Raw genomic sequence first — 19,358 nt, forward strand, 5'->3', positions numbered from 1 at the left:
GGGCTGGAGAGAAAGGAGAGCCCAGAGGTGCTGAAGCGCGCGCAGGCGTGTCTGGCGCGTGGCACGTGACCCTTCTCCCTCCCGCCGGCAGGGGCGGCGCCGGAGCAGGCGACGTCGGCTGGGCGCGTGGCATGAACCTGGAGGGCGAGCGCGGCATCCACAGCACCAGCGAGGGCGGCGGCGGCGGCGGCGGGATGAGCTCGGTGAGCTGCGGCAACGGGAAACTCCGCCAGTGGCTGATCGAGCAGATTGACAGCGGCAAGTACCCGGGCCTGGTGTGGGAGAACGACGAGAAGAGCATCTTCCGCATCCCCTGGAAGCACGCGGGCAAGCAGGACTACAATCGAGAAGAGGACGCCGCTCTTTTCAAGGTAAGGGGTTCGCCCCAGTGCAGGCGCGCGCCAGATTTCGCGATCCAGTGGCTTGGATCTCAGCCAGAGGCAAAGGGGCTGTTTGCATTTCCTTGCGCAAGTTTGGCTCCAGTCTCCCATCAGAAGCAAAGTGTGCATTTACTTGGAAATGACCCGTGCTTTTAAGTGGAACTGGTTCCAGATTTAGGGTCCGGTGCAGTTAGATGATTTAGGACCATTGGGTAATGTACATGGAATTGGCTATTTTATTTTGTCAATAGTCTGCAGGGTAGATCGGACTGGAAGACAGGTTTGGCTGAGGCCACTCAGTGAACTTCGTGGCTGATCTAGAATCTGAACCCAGGGCTCATTAGTCCAGCTCCACCCTCTGTCCACTTTCAGCCTCACTGGCAAATTCCACAAAGGTGCAGGGTCCTTCTCTAATAGCTTCTGTAACCTTTATCCTGTAACAAGTACATTTTCCCTAGCAGCAGAGGCACACCTGTGACTAGTTAAAGAAATATTAGATGTTCCCTAAACTGTGTGTAGACTGAAGAAACCAAGAGGTAGATTGGACTCTGCCCCTATTAGAATTGCTGGACAATGGAATTAGGAGGGTCTTTTATTTTAGGGCACTTCTTTTCTCCGACTTTAAGAGAGAAATTAAATGATCACCAATCAATGATGGAATTATCTTTTCTACCCAACTAGCATCCTAGATGCTTCTGAATTAAAATGCCAGCCAAGCTGCTTTCCTGTCACACTTGAAAGAGTCCTTCCATGTTCCACAATTCCCTCTTCCTTATTTGATTAACTACCCCAAGGCGTGACTCTTTATGGCTGCAATGATGCTCTGAGTTGCACAAACTTGCATTCTGTAGACATCAATGGCACTTGTGTACAGTTTTGAACAGAACTGCAGCCTTTGTCATTAAACTTCAGCAAGCACCATAATAACTGTTTAGCAAGACTTACTTTCTAAAACTCCTTCTGTTGATAGTTATTGAATAGCATTACCTGGAGCAACACTGTTCCATTTCTGCTAAAATGAATGTAGCTAATTACTTTTAATAGTAACTCATTTTTAAAAGGAACCATTTACGCTACTGGTTGAATCCACAAGTAACGCCTTCCCTCCTTGATTACTCAGCCTTAATGTTAAATGTTCGTATGGCTTTCTTAGCTTTGTGTACTGAACTCATACTGTGACATGGCTTTTTAAAAAGCCATCTCTTGACTTGAAAATAGTTTTTACCTTTTAGCTACCTGCAGATTCCAGTGACTAGACTGGACTTGGCAGAAGTTATTTCCACCTCAGCATGATGCGAAACAAGAGTTCATAATTCCCGACTACAGTGGTACCTCGGGTTACAGACGCTTCAGGTTACAGACTCCGCTAACCCAGAAATAGTACCTCAGGTTAAGAACTTTGCTTCAGGATGAGAACAGAAATCACACAGCGGCAGCGGGAGGCCCCATTAGCTAAAGTGGTACCTCAGGTTAAGAACAGTTTCAGGTTAAGAACGAACCTCCAGAACAAATTAAGTACTTAACCCGAGGTACCACTGTACAGCACATCCAAAGGGTCACATATTCCACATCCCAATTATGAAAGATTGAGTGGCTTTACATCCTTGCTCCCATCATGTGCTGTCTGCAAGCAGGGCTCTTATTGAACTCTGCACCACACAGAATGAGAAGACTAGAAGAAGCTGGGACCACATCTGCCACCTTAGCTGCATTATTATTTTTTATATAGTGAGAGAGACCATAGCTGAGTGGTAAAGCATCTACTTTGCATGCAGAAGGGCCCTGGTTTGATCTCTGACATCTCAAAGTAGGGCTGGGGGAGACAACAGATGGACCAATGAGTCTGACTTTGGTTAAAATACCTAAGGTCCTAAAAAATCCACCATTCCTTCTGCCTGCATAGAATCTCTGACATCTTTCTGAGAGGCAGTGTGGTATAGTGGTTAGAGCGCTGGACTAGACACAGGTTCGCATCTCTGCTCAGGCCTGAAACTTAACTGGGTGACTTTGGGCCAATCACACTCTCTCCGTCCAACCTACCTCACAGGGTAGTTGTGAAGATAATACAGAGAAGGGGAGGACTGTGTCCTTGAGCTCCTTGGAGGAACAAGGCGGGATAAAAATGTGTCAATAAATACACAAATAAAAACAGGAAGGCTTATAGGTGGTTAACTGCAGCCTGATTTATATATCTACAGTGGTACCTCAGGTTACATACGCTTCAGGTTACAGACTCCGCTAACCCAGAAATAGTGCTTCAGGTTAAGAACAGAAATCGTGCTCCGGCAGTGCGGTAGCAGCAGGAGGCCCCATTAGCTAAAGTGGTGCTTCAGGTTAAGAACAGTTTCAGGTTAAGAACGGACCTCTGGAACAAATTAAGTACTTAACCCGAGGTACCACTGTATTATAATACTGCACCCCTGCTTTCTCCACTCGCGAACTGCCTGCCATTCCCTCATTAACCTCTTTGAGCTTCTCACATCATGCTCACTTTTTCACCTTCCCAAACTCACTTCTGTCTTCTATTCTGAAGTCCCGCTTTGCACCCATTTTCACCTTCTCCCCATGCCTTCACCTCCCCTTCCTTTTGTGTAACACGCTCCTCTTGCACACAAACCACTTGCATGGTAACATTCTGTATCCTCCTCCCACACATTGCAACTACTAAGCACCCTTTTCGTCTTCTGCCCAGTTATGAAGCTACCCCCTCCTATTCTGCAGACTTCTAATGACCCTACTTACATCTTCAACCCCATTCCCATGCCTCTCACACCCTCCATCTGCAACCCAGCTATCACCTTTACTTCCTTTTCCCTGCCACCCTCCTCCTTACTTTTCTCAACTCTTCCTTGCGCACAGAGCACTCCATTTTCATGCTTCCTCTCTCCTATTCTACACTCGCTTTGCACAGGGCTCTGTGTTCTTTCTTTCTCTCACGTGAAGCAGCTGAAGAATGGAAGAGGGAGAAGTTTGAGTACAGCAAGAAGGGAGATACACTGAAAGGGGAAAAAGTGGCTGTTTTAAACAGTGGCAGAAGTTTAAGTAAAGTGGGGAGTGTATAAAAACTGAGAGGAAAATGGTGATTTTAAACAACAACAGTAAAGCAGGGATGGAGTAACAGTGAGGGTATTCTTTTTTAAAACAAACAAATTTTAACAAGAAGAAATAGCAGAGATGGGTACAACACAAAAGATAACAGCAAAAAGAAAACACAACAGAGCCTTTCCAAATTCCCTTATTATTGTACTAAAATATTGCTTTAAAATGCCAGTGTGGTGTAGTGGTTAAGAGCAGTAGTCTCGTAATCTGGGGAACCAGGTTCACGTCTCTGCTCCTCCACATGCAGCTGCTGGGTGACCTTGGGCTCTGAAGTCTCTCAGCCCCACTCACCTCACAGAGTGTTTGTTGTGGGGGAGGAAGGGAAAGGAGATTGTTAGCCGCTGTGAGACTCCTTAGGGTAGTGATAAAGCGGGATATCAAATCCAAACTCTTCTCTTTTTCTTCTACTACTTCCTCCCTCACATTGTCTTCCTCCCCCACCCGCTTGCTCTGCTTTTGCCTTTCTTTAAAATCACTACTTTGTTCCTCTCAGTGTTCCTCCATCCATGCTTTACTGAAACGTCTGCTGTTGTTTAAAGCTCCCACCTTTCCTTACTTTCAGTGTCTCTCCTTTCATGCTGTACTCAAACTTCTCCGTCTTCCATTCCTCAGCTGCTTCAGGTGAGAGAGACAAAGGACCCGGATTCCTCAAATATTCCAAAGTATCCTTATACAATGCCACTGTTTAAAATTGCTTCCCTCCCTCTCAATGTCCCTCCAAGCTATCCCACCATGACTTCATGCAAATTCAGAATTGTGATGCAGCATTACAGATCCTTCAATGGATTGCATTTTTATCATATAAAAATTACACACACACACTCACATTTTATACACTATTGTTCTAAGCTGCCCTGTGCTCCATACTGGAGGAATGGCGGGATAGAAACTGTCCAATTCATAAGTGAAGAAATAAAACATGTTGTGGCTACTCCATGCTGTTTTGCAGTGAATTAAATAGCACAGAGCCTTTGCGAATGGCACAGGGTCTATATACTTCCTGTAGAACTGAAGTATCTACTATGAATCTAGAACGACATCTAGTTCTTTTACTGCAGTCTTCTCTGCTGGGTACTGAAAAATTGCACTGTGCACTTTGGTTTGTAGCTGAACTATGACTAGGGAAGTGAAAATCCTATAGTGGCAGGGGAAAAGCTAGTGATAGTCCCATCAGAGAACTTCCACAATGAACACACGCAGCGTGCCATTTATATTGTTGAGTATAGGTATGTTTAAAGGAGTTTTTAAAAACAAGATGTTAACCACCATCAATATTTCCAGGCTTGGGCTCTGTTTAAAGGGAAGTTCAGAGAAGGCATTGATAAGCCAGATCCCCCCACCTGGAAAACAAGACTGCGGTGTGCTTTGAACAAGAGCAATGACTTTGAAGAACTCGTTGAAAGAAGCCAGCTGGATATATCAGACCCCTATAAAGTGTACAGAATAGTACCAGAAGGAGCAAAGAAAGGTAAGCTTGCATTATACAAAACAATCCCATTTATTGAGATGGTGCTGGGGTGGGGTGGGGATATGCAACAGCACTATAATTACTTTAAGCAATGAAGTTTGGTGAATTAAAAATCTAATGCTTGTTTATATAGGTTTACGATAGAAGCACCTAGGGTTCAAATAACTGATGCAGTTCTGCCTGATTCTGTAAGCAAATAAATTATACAATTCGGGTGATTTGCATGTATGTTGTCTTTTATCCTGATAAAGTTTTCCAGTGACAGATTTCTAGATTTATCCCCTATCTGTAAAGCGTACCAACAAACTTCGTGGCTATGAAGTAGACTGAAGCAATACCAATGTCATTTTTAATGTGCAAGCTACTTTTCTCACAAGGTTCTTCAAGGTACGCATGCGTAAATCTCCCTGTTTTATATACACAGGAGCAAAACAGCTTAGCATGGAAGATCCCCAAATGATTATGAATAATACTTACACCATGAACTCGTCTTACTCTGCACTACCACCTCAGGTATGTATAAATACATATATATATATAATATGGATGTATTTGAGCTTTGATGTCAAATGATGAAGATGTACTGATACCATTGCTATTTCATTCCTTGATCTAGTGTGAGATTGAAAAAGAGTAGCAAGGAGTACAACTACAACTTAAAGAATGTTCTCAAAGAGTTCATAGGTGTTGCTGTGATCCTTTTTTTCTGAATCCATACTATTAGCTCTTATTACATTTCATATATGTTTCATCATTTGCAGTCCAAGTATTCATCTTCATACATTTCAAATATTTACACCCCCCTGTAAATGTCATTTAAAAAAATTTAATTAACAACACTGGCTTTGCACCAATGCATCAGTTTTGTGTGCGCTTCCTCTTCCAAGGGGACCTTGGGTGCTGTATCTTCATTATTTGCAGGGGAGAACCTAAAGATCGGTGGTGAAACACATCTTTTGTGTGCATAGAGTCCCATGTTCTACCCCCTGGCACCTGTACTCAAATAATCTCTGGTAGGAGGTTTTGGAGAGAACACTGTGCAAGACTCTGGAGAGCATTTTGTGTTTGGACATTTTGAGGATGGGATGTGGGGAAGCTGAAGATTCTGTCTGCAATTGACTATAACTAAAACCATTATATGGGGACACGGGTGGCGCTGTGGGTTAAACCACAGAGCCAAGGGTTTGCTGATCAGAAGGTTGGTGGATCGAATCCCTGTGACGGGGTGACATCCCGTTGCTCGGTCCCTGCTCCTGCCAACCTAGCAGTTTGAAAGCACATCAAAGTGCAAGTAGATAAATAGGTATCGCTCCGGCGGGAAGGTAAATGACGTTTCCGTGCGCTGCTCTGGTTCACCAGAAGCGGCTTAGTCATGCTGGCCACATGACCCGGAAGCTGTATGCCAGCTCTCTCGGCCAGTAAAGCGAGATGAGCGCCAGAACCCCAGAGTCGTCTGCGACTGGACCTAACAGTCAGGGGTCCCTTTACCTTAAAACCATTATGTGGTGTGTGGGACACCATAGCCTGACCCTGCACACTTTATTCATGGCTAAGTAACTGGTTTGACAGCACTGGAAGGACCACACAGCTGCTTTGAGAGCTCATTGGTCAGAGGACCTTTCTTCTCCTGCAGCATATGAGAACATTACTTTTGTGTGAAGTTGTGAGGATCACAACTATTCTGAGATTTTGGACCCCTACTCAGAGCTGTTTGCCTGACTTGCATGCCATATAAGATCTGTCAATGCCTCCCCCATCCTCTTTTGTTATTTTGTATTATGCTTTTGGCCACACATACCTGCTTTTTGCAAAATTGCATTGTGAAATGACATACTTTGCTGATGTGTTTTCTTTCTCCTTCTTAGAACTGTGATGGAAAACCTTTTTTTAAAAAAAATGCATTAAAAACAACAACACCACATTATGTAATGTTTCGTTGAACATGCAGGTGCCAAGCTACATGGTGTCTCATGACCGTAATTGGAGGGACTATATGCCAGAGCAGTCACACCCCGATATCTCCTACCAGTGTGCAAGTGTTCCTTTTGCAGCTCGCAACCACCATTGGCAAAGCCCAGCATGTCAGAACGGTAAGAAGATTCCAGTGTTTTTAGACAGAGCTGTACCTGGTGGTTATTTAAATTGTGAAAGAAGTTGTGGTTCCTGACCCAGTGGCTGTGCCCATGGGGTTGTGAACAAGGTGCTCCTGAGTAAAGCGGATTTCCTCAATCATTTAATTAGAAGACACTGTTCAGTATATCCAGCACTTTGTGTATGTAAACATCCCCTCTTCATTGAAATGAATGGGGAAACCTTGGGAAGTGGGAAAACTCTATATGTGCATTCCACTGTTGGAAGAAAGTACAATGGTATGAATGAGATTAGGCAGCCAAAAGTAAGGACTTTAAAATGTCATTTAAGGGATAGGCAAGCATTTGCAAGAAAGAGCCCTCTCACTGAAATCAATTGGACTTGCAGAAGTGGTTAACTTTGGAGCATGTTCTAAGGTTCCATTACAATGAGCACTCAGTATAAGAAAATGGTGCAATCTCCACAGGGGTGTGGAGTGCTTTTACTTTGAAGATTCCGAATAATGGACGAGGCAAAGTAGGTAAGTCAAATGGGCCTATTTCTGATGGTGCACATAATGAAAGCTTTTCAGTGTTGACAAAACTGATGTTATTCTGCAGCATAAGAGCCAACCCCTAGGGGCTGAGGTCTTTTTGACCCCCCAAAATAAAATATTTCAGGAGGCCAGGGCTCTCCAGATTTCATGGGCATTGCCATTCAAATGGCGTGTGTGCACCACATTATGTGATCAATTATGTACTGTATCCTCCAGTATTTTAGCCAAGTTGGCACCCCTTGGCTACCAACATGGCACATGCAAGCACACATGTGCCTGCCGAAGCTTTTCCTGGTGCCCACAGTAACCCCTCCTCACACCACACCCATTGTAGTCTGGCCTGAAAAAAGACTTCTTTATTTTCTGTTGCAACCAAAATAAATCACCCTCCCCTCCTGCAATTAGTTTTTTTAAAAATAAAATAAAATATTATGATAGAAGGCTTTCCCCAAGCCTAATTGCCTGTATGTGTGTGTGTGAGAGAGAGATAACTTCCTGGAGTGGGATGAGTGGGAGTTCCTCATCACAGCTGTCTGCCAATCACCCATTCCCACCACCCTTCTGAGTAATACCCCTCCCCACCTTCTCACTATATAGAAGGGTCTGGAAACTTCTGTTTCAGTGTATCTGAAGAAGTGTGCATGCACACGAAAGCTCATACCAAGAACTGACTTAGTTGGTCTTTAAGGTGCTACTGGAAGGAATTTGTTTTATTTTTTCCTGGAGTGGGTTAATCAGTTCCTGCTCAGCAGCACTCTCCAGGAAGATGACGCCCCTCCCCTTGCCAAAAACAAATTATGCTTGAAAAAAGGCTGAAACACTTTTCCAAGCCAAAGTGTTGGAGGGCAGATGGGGTTGAGAATGGATGGTTGTGGGGCATGTATATTTGCATGGCTATGGGGTGTGCATAGAATCATAGAATTGTGGAGCTGGAAGGGACCCTGAGGGTCCTCTAGTCCAACTCCCTGCAATGCTGGAATCTTTTGCCCAGCATCAGGCTCGAACCCATGGCCCTGAGATTAAGAGTTTCATGCTGTACCAAATGAACTATGCCAGCTGCCTGTGTGGTTGCAGTGCGGTGCCAATGCCTATTACTCAGGTTTCCAATATTGGCAATCGCTGCTCCAAGAGCTTCATAAACATAGAATGTGTTCAGTGAAGCCTGTCAAATTAAAGCATATTGCTTTATTAATTTTTGGCTTCCCTCTTGCATCTACTGGCCCATGAGTGAATCTGGCTGATTTCAACGCAATACAAAGATACATTATAAATGAACAGATATTTAAGGCACAATGATACACCCCCAAGTCAACCACTTCTCTAAGTCCTATTGATTTCTGTGGGAGAGTTTATCACTTAGATGCTTATGCATCTCTTTCGATCCTAACCATGAATCATTAAAGCTGAATGCCTTGAGGGTTTCCTAGCTCTGTGACATCACAAAGCCAGCTGATCCTATGCAAAGTAGGTTTTAGTTTTAAACTTGCACAACTGGGCATTCTTGCTTTTTCTTTTTTCTTCTTCTTTAGCGCTTAGCCTAAGTACCGGTAGATTTGGTGAAAGCAATCTAGTGAAAGCATTCCATACTGCTCCCAATGCTGTATGAATGTTAAATCTGCCTTCACTCAAAGGCTGAAAGCCTGTGTGATGTAGTAATTAGAGGGCTGAACTAGGATCAGAGTGACCCAGGTTCAATTCCCATTCCACCAGAAAATTTACTGGGTGACGTTGGACCAGTCACTATCTCCCAGCTTGGCCTGCCTCATAGCAGTGCTGCCAATTCCAGGTGGCCATGGGGGCCCAGGCACTCACTTTTTTTTTTTTTTGCTGTGGGTGCCCAGCCTCCGCCCCCTGCCCATGCCGCCTGCTGCCTTGCCTCTGGTGCTGTGGCACTGCAGCAGCGACTGGCCCTGTGCAGGGTCTCTGTTGGGGTCCATTGCGGCTGCAGACTTGCTTCCAGAGTGCGACTATTGCTGCAGCAGGCCCCAATAGAGGCCCTGTGACAAAGGTGCAGGCCCTGGCCCAGTCGCCACTGTGGCGGCAGAGTGCACATGCGCCATAACATTGCATTGCTGTACAGCATCACAGCGTCACATTATGACATCACAGCATGCATGCGCTGGGTACCCACAGTCTGGGGCCCAAGTTGGCACTACTGCCCCATAAGGTTGTTATGAGAATAAAGTGGATAGAACCACACGTGCCACTTTGAGCACCTTGGAGGAGCAAAATACTAAACACATTTACTAGAAAATAAGCTCCTGAAGTCAATCCCAGTGCCATGCCCCTTTTGGAGTCATGCAATGGTTTAAAGCAGCCTTTCTCAACCTGTGGGTCCCCAGATGTTGTTGAACTACAACTCCCATCACCCCTAGCTAGCAAGGCCAGAGCTCAGGGGTGATGGGAGTTGTAGTCCAACAACATCTGGGGATCCACAGATTGAGAACCGCTAGTTTAAAGCATCCATGAGGTACCACTTAGTGTGAGGAAGTGCAGAAGCACCAAGGGATCCATCTCTGCAGCCAGCACAAGCCCCTCCAAACTCAGCCGAAACATCCAGAGTCCATGAGAAGGGAAGCATCTGCCAAGGTTTTCATAAACTACCTGGGAGCACTGCTGAAAGACAGCATGTAAACAAACAAACAAAATGTGTTCAGGTCGAAATGGAAGGTGAATTTCTCAGACTGGAGGGAGAAAGCCTTCAATGGATTTTGGACCACTTGGCAACATAGTTTGTGAACAGAAACTTTTTGTTTGTGAAAGCAGGTTGTCAGGTAACTGGAAGCTTTTACGCTTGTGCGCCACCCGAGGCACAGACTCCTGGGATCCCAATAGAGCCGAGCATAAGGTCTGGTGAAGCTCTTCCATTGTCAGGTATATAAATAATTCAACAACTGGCAAGTAACATTGAATTCATGAGAGCCCTCTCATAACTTTCCAGATAAGTTTCACACACACACACACCCTTTCCCCGTGAGCTCAAATGAGAGGATAACTGTGAAATTTCCATCAATGTTTGGTTCTCTGATTTGGTTTAAAAAAAATGTAAGGTGAATACAGGGTGTGCCTAAATGTTGGTAGTGCACATATATATGAAGTGTGGAGAATGTTCACAGACAACATGAACAAGGAATTTTGTGCCGTGCCTAGTGAATGTGCATGGGTTCCAAATGATGTTGGGAAATGGTGGCCAAAGTCAATTAGGTGGTATGTTTATTGGCCAGTCAAAGCAGGAGGCAACCAGAGAGAGCTCGTCCTCAATAGAAGTTCCTATCTGTGGAGTCCTCTCCCAAGGATGACCTGTCTAGCACCAACCATGTTATCCTTTCAGTGTTAAGCAAAGGATTATCACAGACACTTGAATATATTTTCCTCTCTTTAGTTGGTTGTTAAATATTTTATATTATTTTTGAAAACTGCTATGGAAGTTCCACTGAAGAGGGGCATATAAATATTTAAATAAACAAAATTCTCCTGTCTAATACTATGTGGATTACCCAGGCAATCAGTGAAACGTATGTGGAGGTGTTGCACTTCAACCAGGCATTAAAGTACAACTGATCAGTTAATTTCCCCCAAAATCATTTGGCAACGACTCATACCGTCGGCTGTAACATTCCCTGTTGATTGTTTGGTAAACTTTCTCCATGCTGTCATGTGAGTGTACATTATGATTGATGTTCATGCACAACTACTAGTCAATTCCCATTAATGTACATGTTGACAAGAATTCCGTACTGCTTAAGCATTTGCACAAAGTTATTTTTAGTGGCGTGTTTGTAGATGTGTTATCTTGGTGTAAGGGTGGCTGATTTCACTAACTGTAGCTCTTGCTGCCCGTACCTACAGCACAGCAGCCATATTTATTACTTGTTCCAATGCTCCACCACCAAAAAACCCCCCATGGAACAGCTACCTGTCAGTTATCAAGTAGCCTGCAATTTGACTTGGCTAACAAGCAAGGCTACTGCATAGCTCAACTCAGTGAATCATAGGAATCACTATGCCAATACCCTCACAACCAGCATTTCCCCAGCTAATCTGCCGTGTGGCACAATCTTACACATGTTTAAGTCCCACTGTGCTTAATTTCCTAGCAAGTGGTTTTAAAATTGTATATGCATTCTCAGGTTCAAAGTCTGCCACTGAAAAGTGGTTTGAAGCCACATCTCTGAGATGCTGTGTGTAACTCAACCTCAATGCTTCTTAGCTTCCTCGTAGACGTTACATGACATGCCATTGTCTGGTGTCCAATGGTTAACAACAATTTTGCATAAATATGCTTTCAGATTGTCGATTGCACATCTGTCTATATTACCACGAAACTCTTGTGAAAGAAGTCACTACTTCAAGTCCTGAAGGGTGCAGAATATCTCATGGCCAAAGTTATGAGGTCAGCGGGCTGGACCAAGTTCTTTTCCCTTATCCGGAAGATCACAACCAGAGGAAAATAACTGAAAAATCCTTAAGCCACCTGGAAAGGGGAGTAATACTCTGGATGACACCTGACGGACTCTATGCTAAGAGACTTTGCCAAAGCAGGATCTATTGGGATGGTCCTCTGGCATTTTGCAACGACAGGCCTAACAAATTGGAAAGGGAGCAGACATGCAAACTTTTTGATACTCAGCAGTTTTTGTCAGGTACGTATGTTACAGTCATAAATGCATCCTTGTAGGTTGTGTGATGCAAGCTTCTTCTTTTGTCATAGCAGTGGGTTTCAGAAGGAGCTGTATGCACATTCACTCTATTTGACCATAGCGTGAGCTGAAATATTACCTAATTTGCTAAACATTTCTAATTAGCCTTCACTTGAGAAATGTAATGTCGACTCACCAGTTGTCCTACTGTCAGCTAATAATGCTCCTCACACACATTTTTTTTTGCCTGCTCTTCAGTGGTGCAATATTTCAGAAGGTTTTTATTTCTTATCTTATCTGCATTCTTAAATGCTCCTTTAGTCTTTGGTGTCCAGGGTGCTAAGACTTTCATTTATACAGTATGTGTAACTTTTGGTATGTACAACACTGGCTGTTTTGCAATGAAAATAACATTGATATTAGATTGTGCAGCTTCAGGTTTTACTTTGGTGAGATCAAATGGGCTAATATAAACACATCCGCTTAATTAGAGACTGTGATATGTGGACTGGATATAGAAACAACTGTACTGAAATGAACATTTCTTATCTCCAGCACATTTGAAAGTGGAATATTTTAAACAGATTATTTAGTGGGTTTTTTTTTTTAATGGAAGCACCATTTTATTTGCCTTTTTGGATTCCAATAGTCTTTATTGTAAAATCCCCATCAACCCCCAGTTATACAATTTTTAGTGAACAAATAATAAATTGTAACTCCACTAAAGGCATGTGGGAGACTTGTGTCTTCTCCATACATATTTTAGAGGTTCTCCTCTAAAATCTGGGGTCTTTTCTGAAAGCCAGCCAGCTCTGGTTTATCCCAGCTTGAGGGTAAATACAGACAACCATGGCATACCTGGAAGCACTCAATAAACTGGAAACAGTAATGTCCTGCCAAATTGAGAGAAATTTTGTTACGCTTATGTAGCTGTTCAGAAAGCTGGAAAACCAGGGAAATTTACAATTTTTAACATGGCTGGATAGGATGTTGCAGATATTTACTGATTTGGATTCTAGATTTTGTTAGGTCTTTTGCCATCCTCATTGCCACAGGATCTTTTGATCAGTAATATAGGCTGATTTTCCATGATATTTGTTTTTCTGCCATAGCTCTGAAGTTTAATCCTACATAATAGCTTGAGTATTTTCTGTTGGCTTTCCAGAACTACAAGTATTTGCCCACCATGGGCGGCCGTTGCCTAGATTCCAGATTGTGTTGTGTTTCGGTGAAGAGTTTCCAGATCCACAAAGGCAAAGAAAACAAATTACAGCCCATGTAAGTATAAATTATTTGATTTGCTTGAATCTTGGGGCATGCAAAAATATTAAAGGGGGTAAGGTGAATGCTTCAAGTGAATTAAGTTAATCCAATATATTCAAATAAGGTTGAAAAGGAGCATTGAAATGAAATGTAAATCACCACTCTTACAGCTAGGCAGTACAGTATAACTGAAACTTCCTTAAGTATGATAATCACCTGGAAATATGCAACACTAGTTTCTGAGTGATTCAAATCTGTGATTATGCTTTTGATTTAAGCTAAATGTTACAACAATTCAAATATTCTGAAATTGTAAACCACAGTTTATTTCAATACCGCTAAATAAACTAGACATGAACTATAAAGAGGGGCCTTTTGGCTTGCCACCAATTGTTTGCACTGTGTTGGTGTTTTTATAGGATTTTACAAAGCTGTAATAAATGATGCTTTGAGCACAGTGGATGAGTGGAAATCTCACCCCCTTACTTCCATAGTGATTCCCTCCTACCACTTACCAAGTTCTCCCTGCATTCTGTGTCCTTACAGCTAACGCCTTTCATCCTCCTTTATTTAGGGCTATTTAGCCTATAATTCACAAAGCTGTTAAGCCAGAACATCAGTGCACCAGACTCCTAAATGGCTTACTTAGAATGTGAATCAGGTTGTTAATTGTGCATTCTATTATAAACACTACTAAGAAACATTCAGCAGAAGAATAAGCTGTACAAGATCACATTATTTGACTAAGGTAATCTTGGAGAAATAAGATAATCTATGTTTTGAGGTTCAGCGTAAGCTGTTTCGAAGTACACGTAATACCTGCAATTATCATATGAGTTACAGTGTTTCCTTCGGTTACAGGCGCTTCAGGTTACAGACGCTTCAGGTTACAGACTCCGCTAACCCAGAAATAGTACCTCGGGTTAAGAACTTTGCTTCAGGATGGGAACAGAAATCGCGCGGCGGCAGTGGGAGGCCCCATTAGCTAAAGTCGTACATCAGTTTAAGAACAGTTTCAGGTTAAGAACGGACCTCCAGAACGAATTACGTTCTTAACCCGAGGTACCACTGTAACTTTGTCCTGAAAGCTGTGTGTCAATGTAGCGCTGAGTGACTCCTTGCATGAGTGGATTGACTTCTGCCTGCACAACGGGACTCCCCCCCACATCCTCCCCCCTTTGCCAACTAAATCTGTTCTCTCTGGAGCAGATTTGGGGGTGGTGCAGGGCATGTGCAGGGGAAGGAGTGGGGAAATCCCATTGTGGGTAGAAATAATTTTACTCGTAGATTTAAGTAGATACCACCCTATGTTTGGTTGCGGGTCTTTTCTCTCTCTTTTTTACAATTTCTGCTGCAACTATCAACTGTAAAAGTTGACAATGTAAGGAAGATTTAGCTCTTATTGCAACTGATCAAGTAGGCAATTCACATAGTGAAGAGGAATAACATTTCAAACATCCCTACCACTACCTTTGTATGCCTGTGTGGAGTTTTTGCTATCCCCAGGGTTCTGCAGGAGCTCCATACTTTTAGAAAGACCATGTTCAGCAAGGGAAAAAATATTTTTGTCGTCATTCACTGTAGGCAGTAGATGTTTCAGGTCATAGAATCATAGAATCATAGAATCATAGAGTTGGAAGAGACCACAAGGGCCATCGAGTCCAACCCCCTGCCAAGCAGGAAACACCATCAGAGCACTCCTGACATATGGTTGTCAAGCCTCTGCTTAAAGACCTCCAAAGAAGGAGACTCCACCACACTCCTTGGCAGCAAATTCCACTGTCGAACAGCTCTTACTGTCAGGAAGTTCTTCCTAATGTTTAGGTGGAATCTTCTTTCTTGTAGTTTGGATCCATTGCTCCGTGTCCGCTTCTCTGGAGCAGCAGAAAACAACCTTTCTCCCTCCTCTATGTGACATCCTTTTATGGTCAATGTTAGTCCAAGACACATAAAGGATCTCAGACCTGGTATGTTCTGAAGCCTGCACTTGCACATGTGTATAGGCTTCTGTGTACATGAAACTGTAGTAGAATGCTGGACAACGCCATGCCTGTTTTTTAGAAACAAGTCCTGCTGATTTCTGTGGGCCTTGTTCCTAGTATGTATGTACAGTGATACCTCTGGTTACGTACTTAATTCGTTCCAGAGGTCCGTTCTTAACCTGAAACTGTTCTTAACCTGAAGCACCACTTTAGCTACTGGGGCCTCCCGCTGCTGCCGTCATACAATTTCTGTTCTCATCCTGAAGCAAAGTTCTTAACCTGAGGTACTATTTCTGGGTTAGCAGAGTCTGTAACCTGAAGCATCTGTAACCTGAAGTGTCTGTAACCTGAAGCGTCTGTAACCCAAGGTACCACTGTAACTCATATGAAAATTGCAGGTATTAAGTGTACTTCGAAACAACTTACGCTGAAGCTCAAAACATAGATTATCTTATTTCTCCAAGATTACCTTGGTCAAATAATGTGATCTTGATCAGCTAATTCTTCTGCTGAATGTTTCTTAGTATTGTTTATAATATACAGTTGTTTATAATTAACAACCTGATTCACAACCTAATTAAGCCATTTAGGAGACTGCTGCACTGATGTTCTGGCTTAACACCTTTGTGAATTATAGGCTAAATAGCCCTAAATAAAGGAGGATGAAAGGCATTAGCTGTAAGGACACTGAAGCGTATGTAACCCGAGGTACCACGGTATATGATTGCTACTGGAAAGAAGCATGTGCTGATAAACTTCAGTATCTTCAGCAAGTCCATTGGAATTGACAAAACTAGATAGAACACAAATGAAATGCTTTCTAATGTGGAACTCCGTTGACTTGTTATGATTAATATATATATATATATATATTCAATATGAATGAATCAGACCACCTGGCTATGTGTCCCATTAACCTTTCTATCTGTTAAGGTTGAGCCCATGTTTGCAAGGCAGCTATACTACTTTGCACAGCAAAACACTGGACCTTTTCTAAGAGGCTATGATATACCAGAACAAGTCACCAGTTCAGAAGACTACCATCGAGCTCTCCATCACTCCTCTGTTCCAGAATAAGCATGTGAAAATCGGTGCCTTGAAGCATCGTGTTGGATGTTATGCCTAATGCAAGAATCGTTGGTTCACAGCTACGTGTTATAAGTAAATGCTTGGATTTCCCCTGGGAAATGAACAGCAACAACAATTAAGTTCAAAGAATGGTTGTGGTCAAGCCTAAAAATATATTACAATGGACATATGCTCTCCTCCCTCCTTTTTTTGGATTGCTGTACCTCAGATTCTAACACTGGGGTTAGCGGTGGAAACTGACAAAATACTTCCTATGTTTACATTTTCCTAAAGGGAGGCAGTGTCTTATAGATGACTTGAACTTATTTCAGACTCTTAATTATTTATTTGATTAGACATCTCAGGGCAAGAATTCCTAGACCGAAGCAGCAGCTTACATAAGATATAAGGGGGTACTCAAAAGCACATTATTCAACGAAATGGAATTATTCTGTAATTTTTATAAGTATACTATTTCAAAAACATCTATATAGTCTTTAAAGAAAGTTGCAGTGTACAGGTGTATGGTTGTTGTTTTTTTAAGAACTATAATTTCTGACATTTTTTCACGTTTTTAAAAAATGTATATTGTCGCTCTTTTGAAAAATGGGCATGTACAGCACACTCTGCATCAGGATTATTCCTAGGATAAATGTTTTATTATCATGCTATGTTATTTATGCCATTATATGTCATTTTCATAAAGCTCATTTAATGCTTAGTAAGCAGTCAAAGCTTCTTTCCATTAACTGCTGGATTTGCTGTGCAATCTTATACATGCCTACTGAGAGTTCAGTAGTACTTGCTCCCAGGGTACGTATGTATAGTCCTGCCAGCCTCAGGCATTTTAAAAAACAATTACCAAAGAGTGAAACACGTGTTTGCACAGGATTTAAGATGAATCAGTGTACAGTGGTGCCCCGCAAGACGAACGCCTTGCAAGACGGAAAACCCGCTAGACGAAAGGGTTTTCCATTTTGGAGGCGCTTCGCAAAACGAATTTCCCTATGGGCTTGCTTCGCAAGACAAAAATGTCTTGCGAGTTCCTGCAGGTTCCCCCCCTTTTCCCCCCTTTTCCTAAGCTGCTAAGCCGCTTATCAGCTGATCCGCTGATAAGCCGCTTAACAGCTGATCGCTAAAAGCCGCTAAACCGCTAATAGCGCTAATCCGCTAAACTGTCAATGGGCTTGCTTCGCAAGACGAAAAAACCGCTATACGAAGAGCCTCACGGAACGGATTAATTTCGTCTTGCAAGGCACCACTGTAAATCTATATACAAACCGATTGTGAACTCACAAGCACACTATAGTTTAATTTGAGCCATCTAAGCACTCAAAACAGTTTTTGGACAAATTCACTTTATTGTCAGAATTATTTCTTCTGAGTGATAATGTTGACAGACGTTGGCACTCATTCAGGACAGAGTTAAGTGTTCCAGTTACATAAGTAACTAAGTGACCACAAGTGATTTCCTTTTTTAATATTAAAATTTATTGAATTTAAAAAAACAAAATACAAAAAAACACAAATCAACACACATTTTCCTTAATGTTTTGACTTCCCACCCTTACCTCCATGTTGTTTTTCTTTCCATCACTATTTTAATTTTAAAAGTAAAGGAAGGACTGAAAATTCAGGTTATTGGTTATTTGCTTGATCAGACATGTCAGTATCAAAGCAGCATATTCTAATGAATCATTGGAAATAGTCATCAAGATCCCTTCCTTCCTTAAAAACTATTTGTAGGTGTGTGTTTTTTCCTGCATTGAAGTATTAAAATTAAAAATTTGTTCTACTTGAATTTCTAATCAGGGACAAATTGTATATTTTTATACAATTGGCAGAAGACCCATGTTTTAACCCCCCACCCCCCGAATTTATACATCTTAAAGATGCATGATGCCTTGGGATATAATATCCATTTTCTTCTCCTAAATAGCTAGTCCCGTCACCTGGCACATTTTTTCCTGATGTATTTAGGCTGCAATCCTTACCATGCTTACTACAGAGTTGGGTCCATTGACATTGCGGGACTTACTTCTGAGTAAACATGCATATGACTGTACTATTAATCTTATTCAGCTTGAAAAATTGATAGGCGCTGCATAGCTGTTTGGTTATATTCAGGCATATACATTTGTGGTGTTGATCCATTCAGCGAACAAGCACATTCTCTCTCTCTTTTTCTCTCTCATGTGTGAAAGACTTTTTTTTTTTTTTGCTTGCAGCCCCCTCCCCTTTATTTTGTTGGTTGTATAAAGAAATGTTATTTCTGAATTCCAGTTATGAAATGCGGCTTGTGTTTAGTTTTCAAAGGCTTTGATGACTACATCTTTTTCTCAAACAAGGCCGTGTGAGATCTATGTTTATAGCACACTGGTTCATAATTCACTACTTGGAGGACAGCCCTATTGATTTGAATGGAAGATATTTCCAAGTGGTACAAAAAGCACTTCAGTGGCAACTGTGGAATAAATGTATATATAAATGGAAAATGCTGGTGCGTGCTGTGAACTACTTCAGACTGGATTCGAACACTTTTATCTAAGGTGGCATACAGGTTTCCATAGCATGAGCATTTTGTGTGTGCGTTTTTTCTCCTACAAATAAGGAACTGAGCCAACTTTCAACTGAATGGACACTCCTGCTGTTTTTTAAGAGGGCTCTTTTTAAAAAGGTGAAATGTCCCCCCTGTAGTAGAAAAGAATGGGAAAGATGGCCAACTGAACTAGTAGTGTTCAGTTTGCTGTCCAGTACATCTTTCAAATGACTTTTACAGGCATAGGAACTCAGGCCTGAGCTATGGGAGGAATGAGCAGTAATTTTGATTTC

General features: G+C 42.3%; 1 protein-coding gene across 2 annotated transcripts; it reads left to right on the plus strand.

Moving 5' to 3' along the window:
- The first annotated feature begins 23 nt into the window (after nt 1-23).
- Nucleotides 24-17,430, plus strand: IRF4 (interferon regulatory factor 4). 2 transcript variants are annotated; one of them, XM_081873110.1, is made up of 8 exons: nt 24-371; nt 4,761-4,947; nt 5,372-5,460; nt 6,896-7,037; nt 10,337-10,447; nt 11,863-12,216; nt 13,379-13,491; nt 16,392-17,430. In XM_081873110.1, exons 1-8 carry the CDS (start codon nt 132-134, stop codon nt 16,533-16,535), a joined length of 1,380 nt encoding a protein of 459 aa, XP_081729236.1. In that variant the 5' UTR covers nt 24-131; the 3' UTR covers nt 16,536-17,430. The 2 variants fall into 2 exon arrangements, with proteins under 2 accessions (XP_081729236.1, XP_081729237.1); XM_081873111.1 differs by having other exon boundaries at nt 27-371; nt 10,340-10,447.
- The last annotated feature ends 1,928 nt before the right edge of the window (nt 17,431-19,358 follow it).

This window comes from Podarcis erhardii (assembly GCF_964252035.2).
Source record: "Podarcis erhardii genome assembly, chromosome: 8".
Classification (NCBI taxonomy): Eukaryota; Metazoa; Chordata; class Lepidosauria; order Squamata; family Lacertidae; genus Podarcis; species Podarcis erhardii.

What these genes read in the sequence shown, in the direction of transcription:
- IRF4 (XM_081873110.1), top strand. Translation starts at nt 132, where the DNA reads ATGAACCTGGAGGGCGAGCGCGGCATCCACAGCACCAGCGAGGGCGGC. An exon ending in ACTCTGCACTACCACCTCAG is followed by an intron (nt 5,461 to 6,895) that starts GTATGTATAAAT and finishes TTGAACATGCAG; the next exon opens with GTGCCAAGCTACATGGTGTC. An exon ending in TACTCAGCAGTTTTTGTCAG is followed by an intron (nt 12,217 to 13,378) that starts GTACGTATGTTA and finishes TTGGCTTTCCAG; the next exon opens with AACTACAAGTATTTGCCCAC.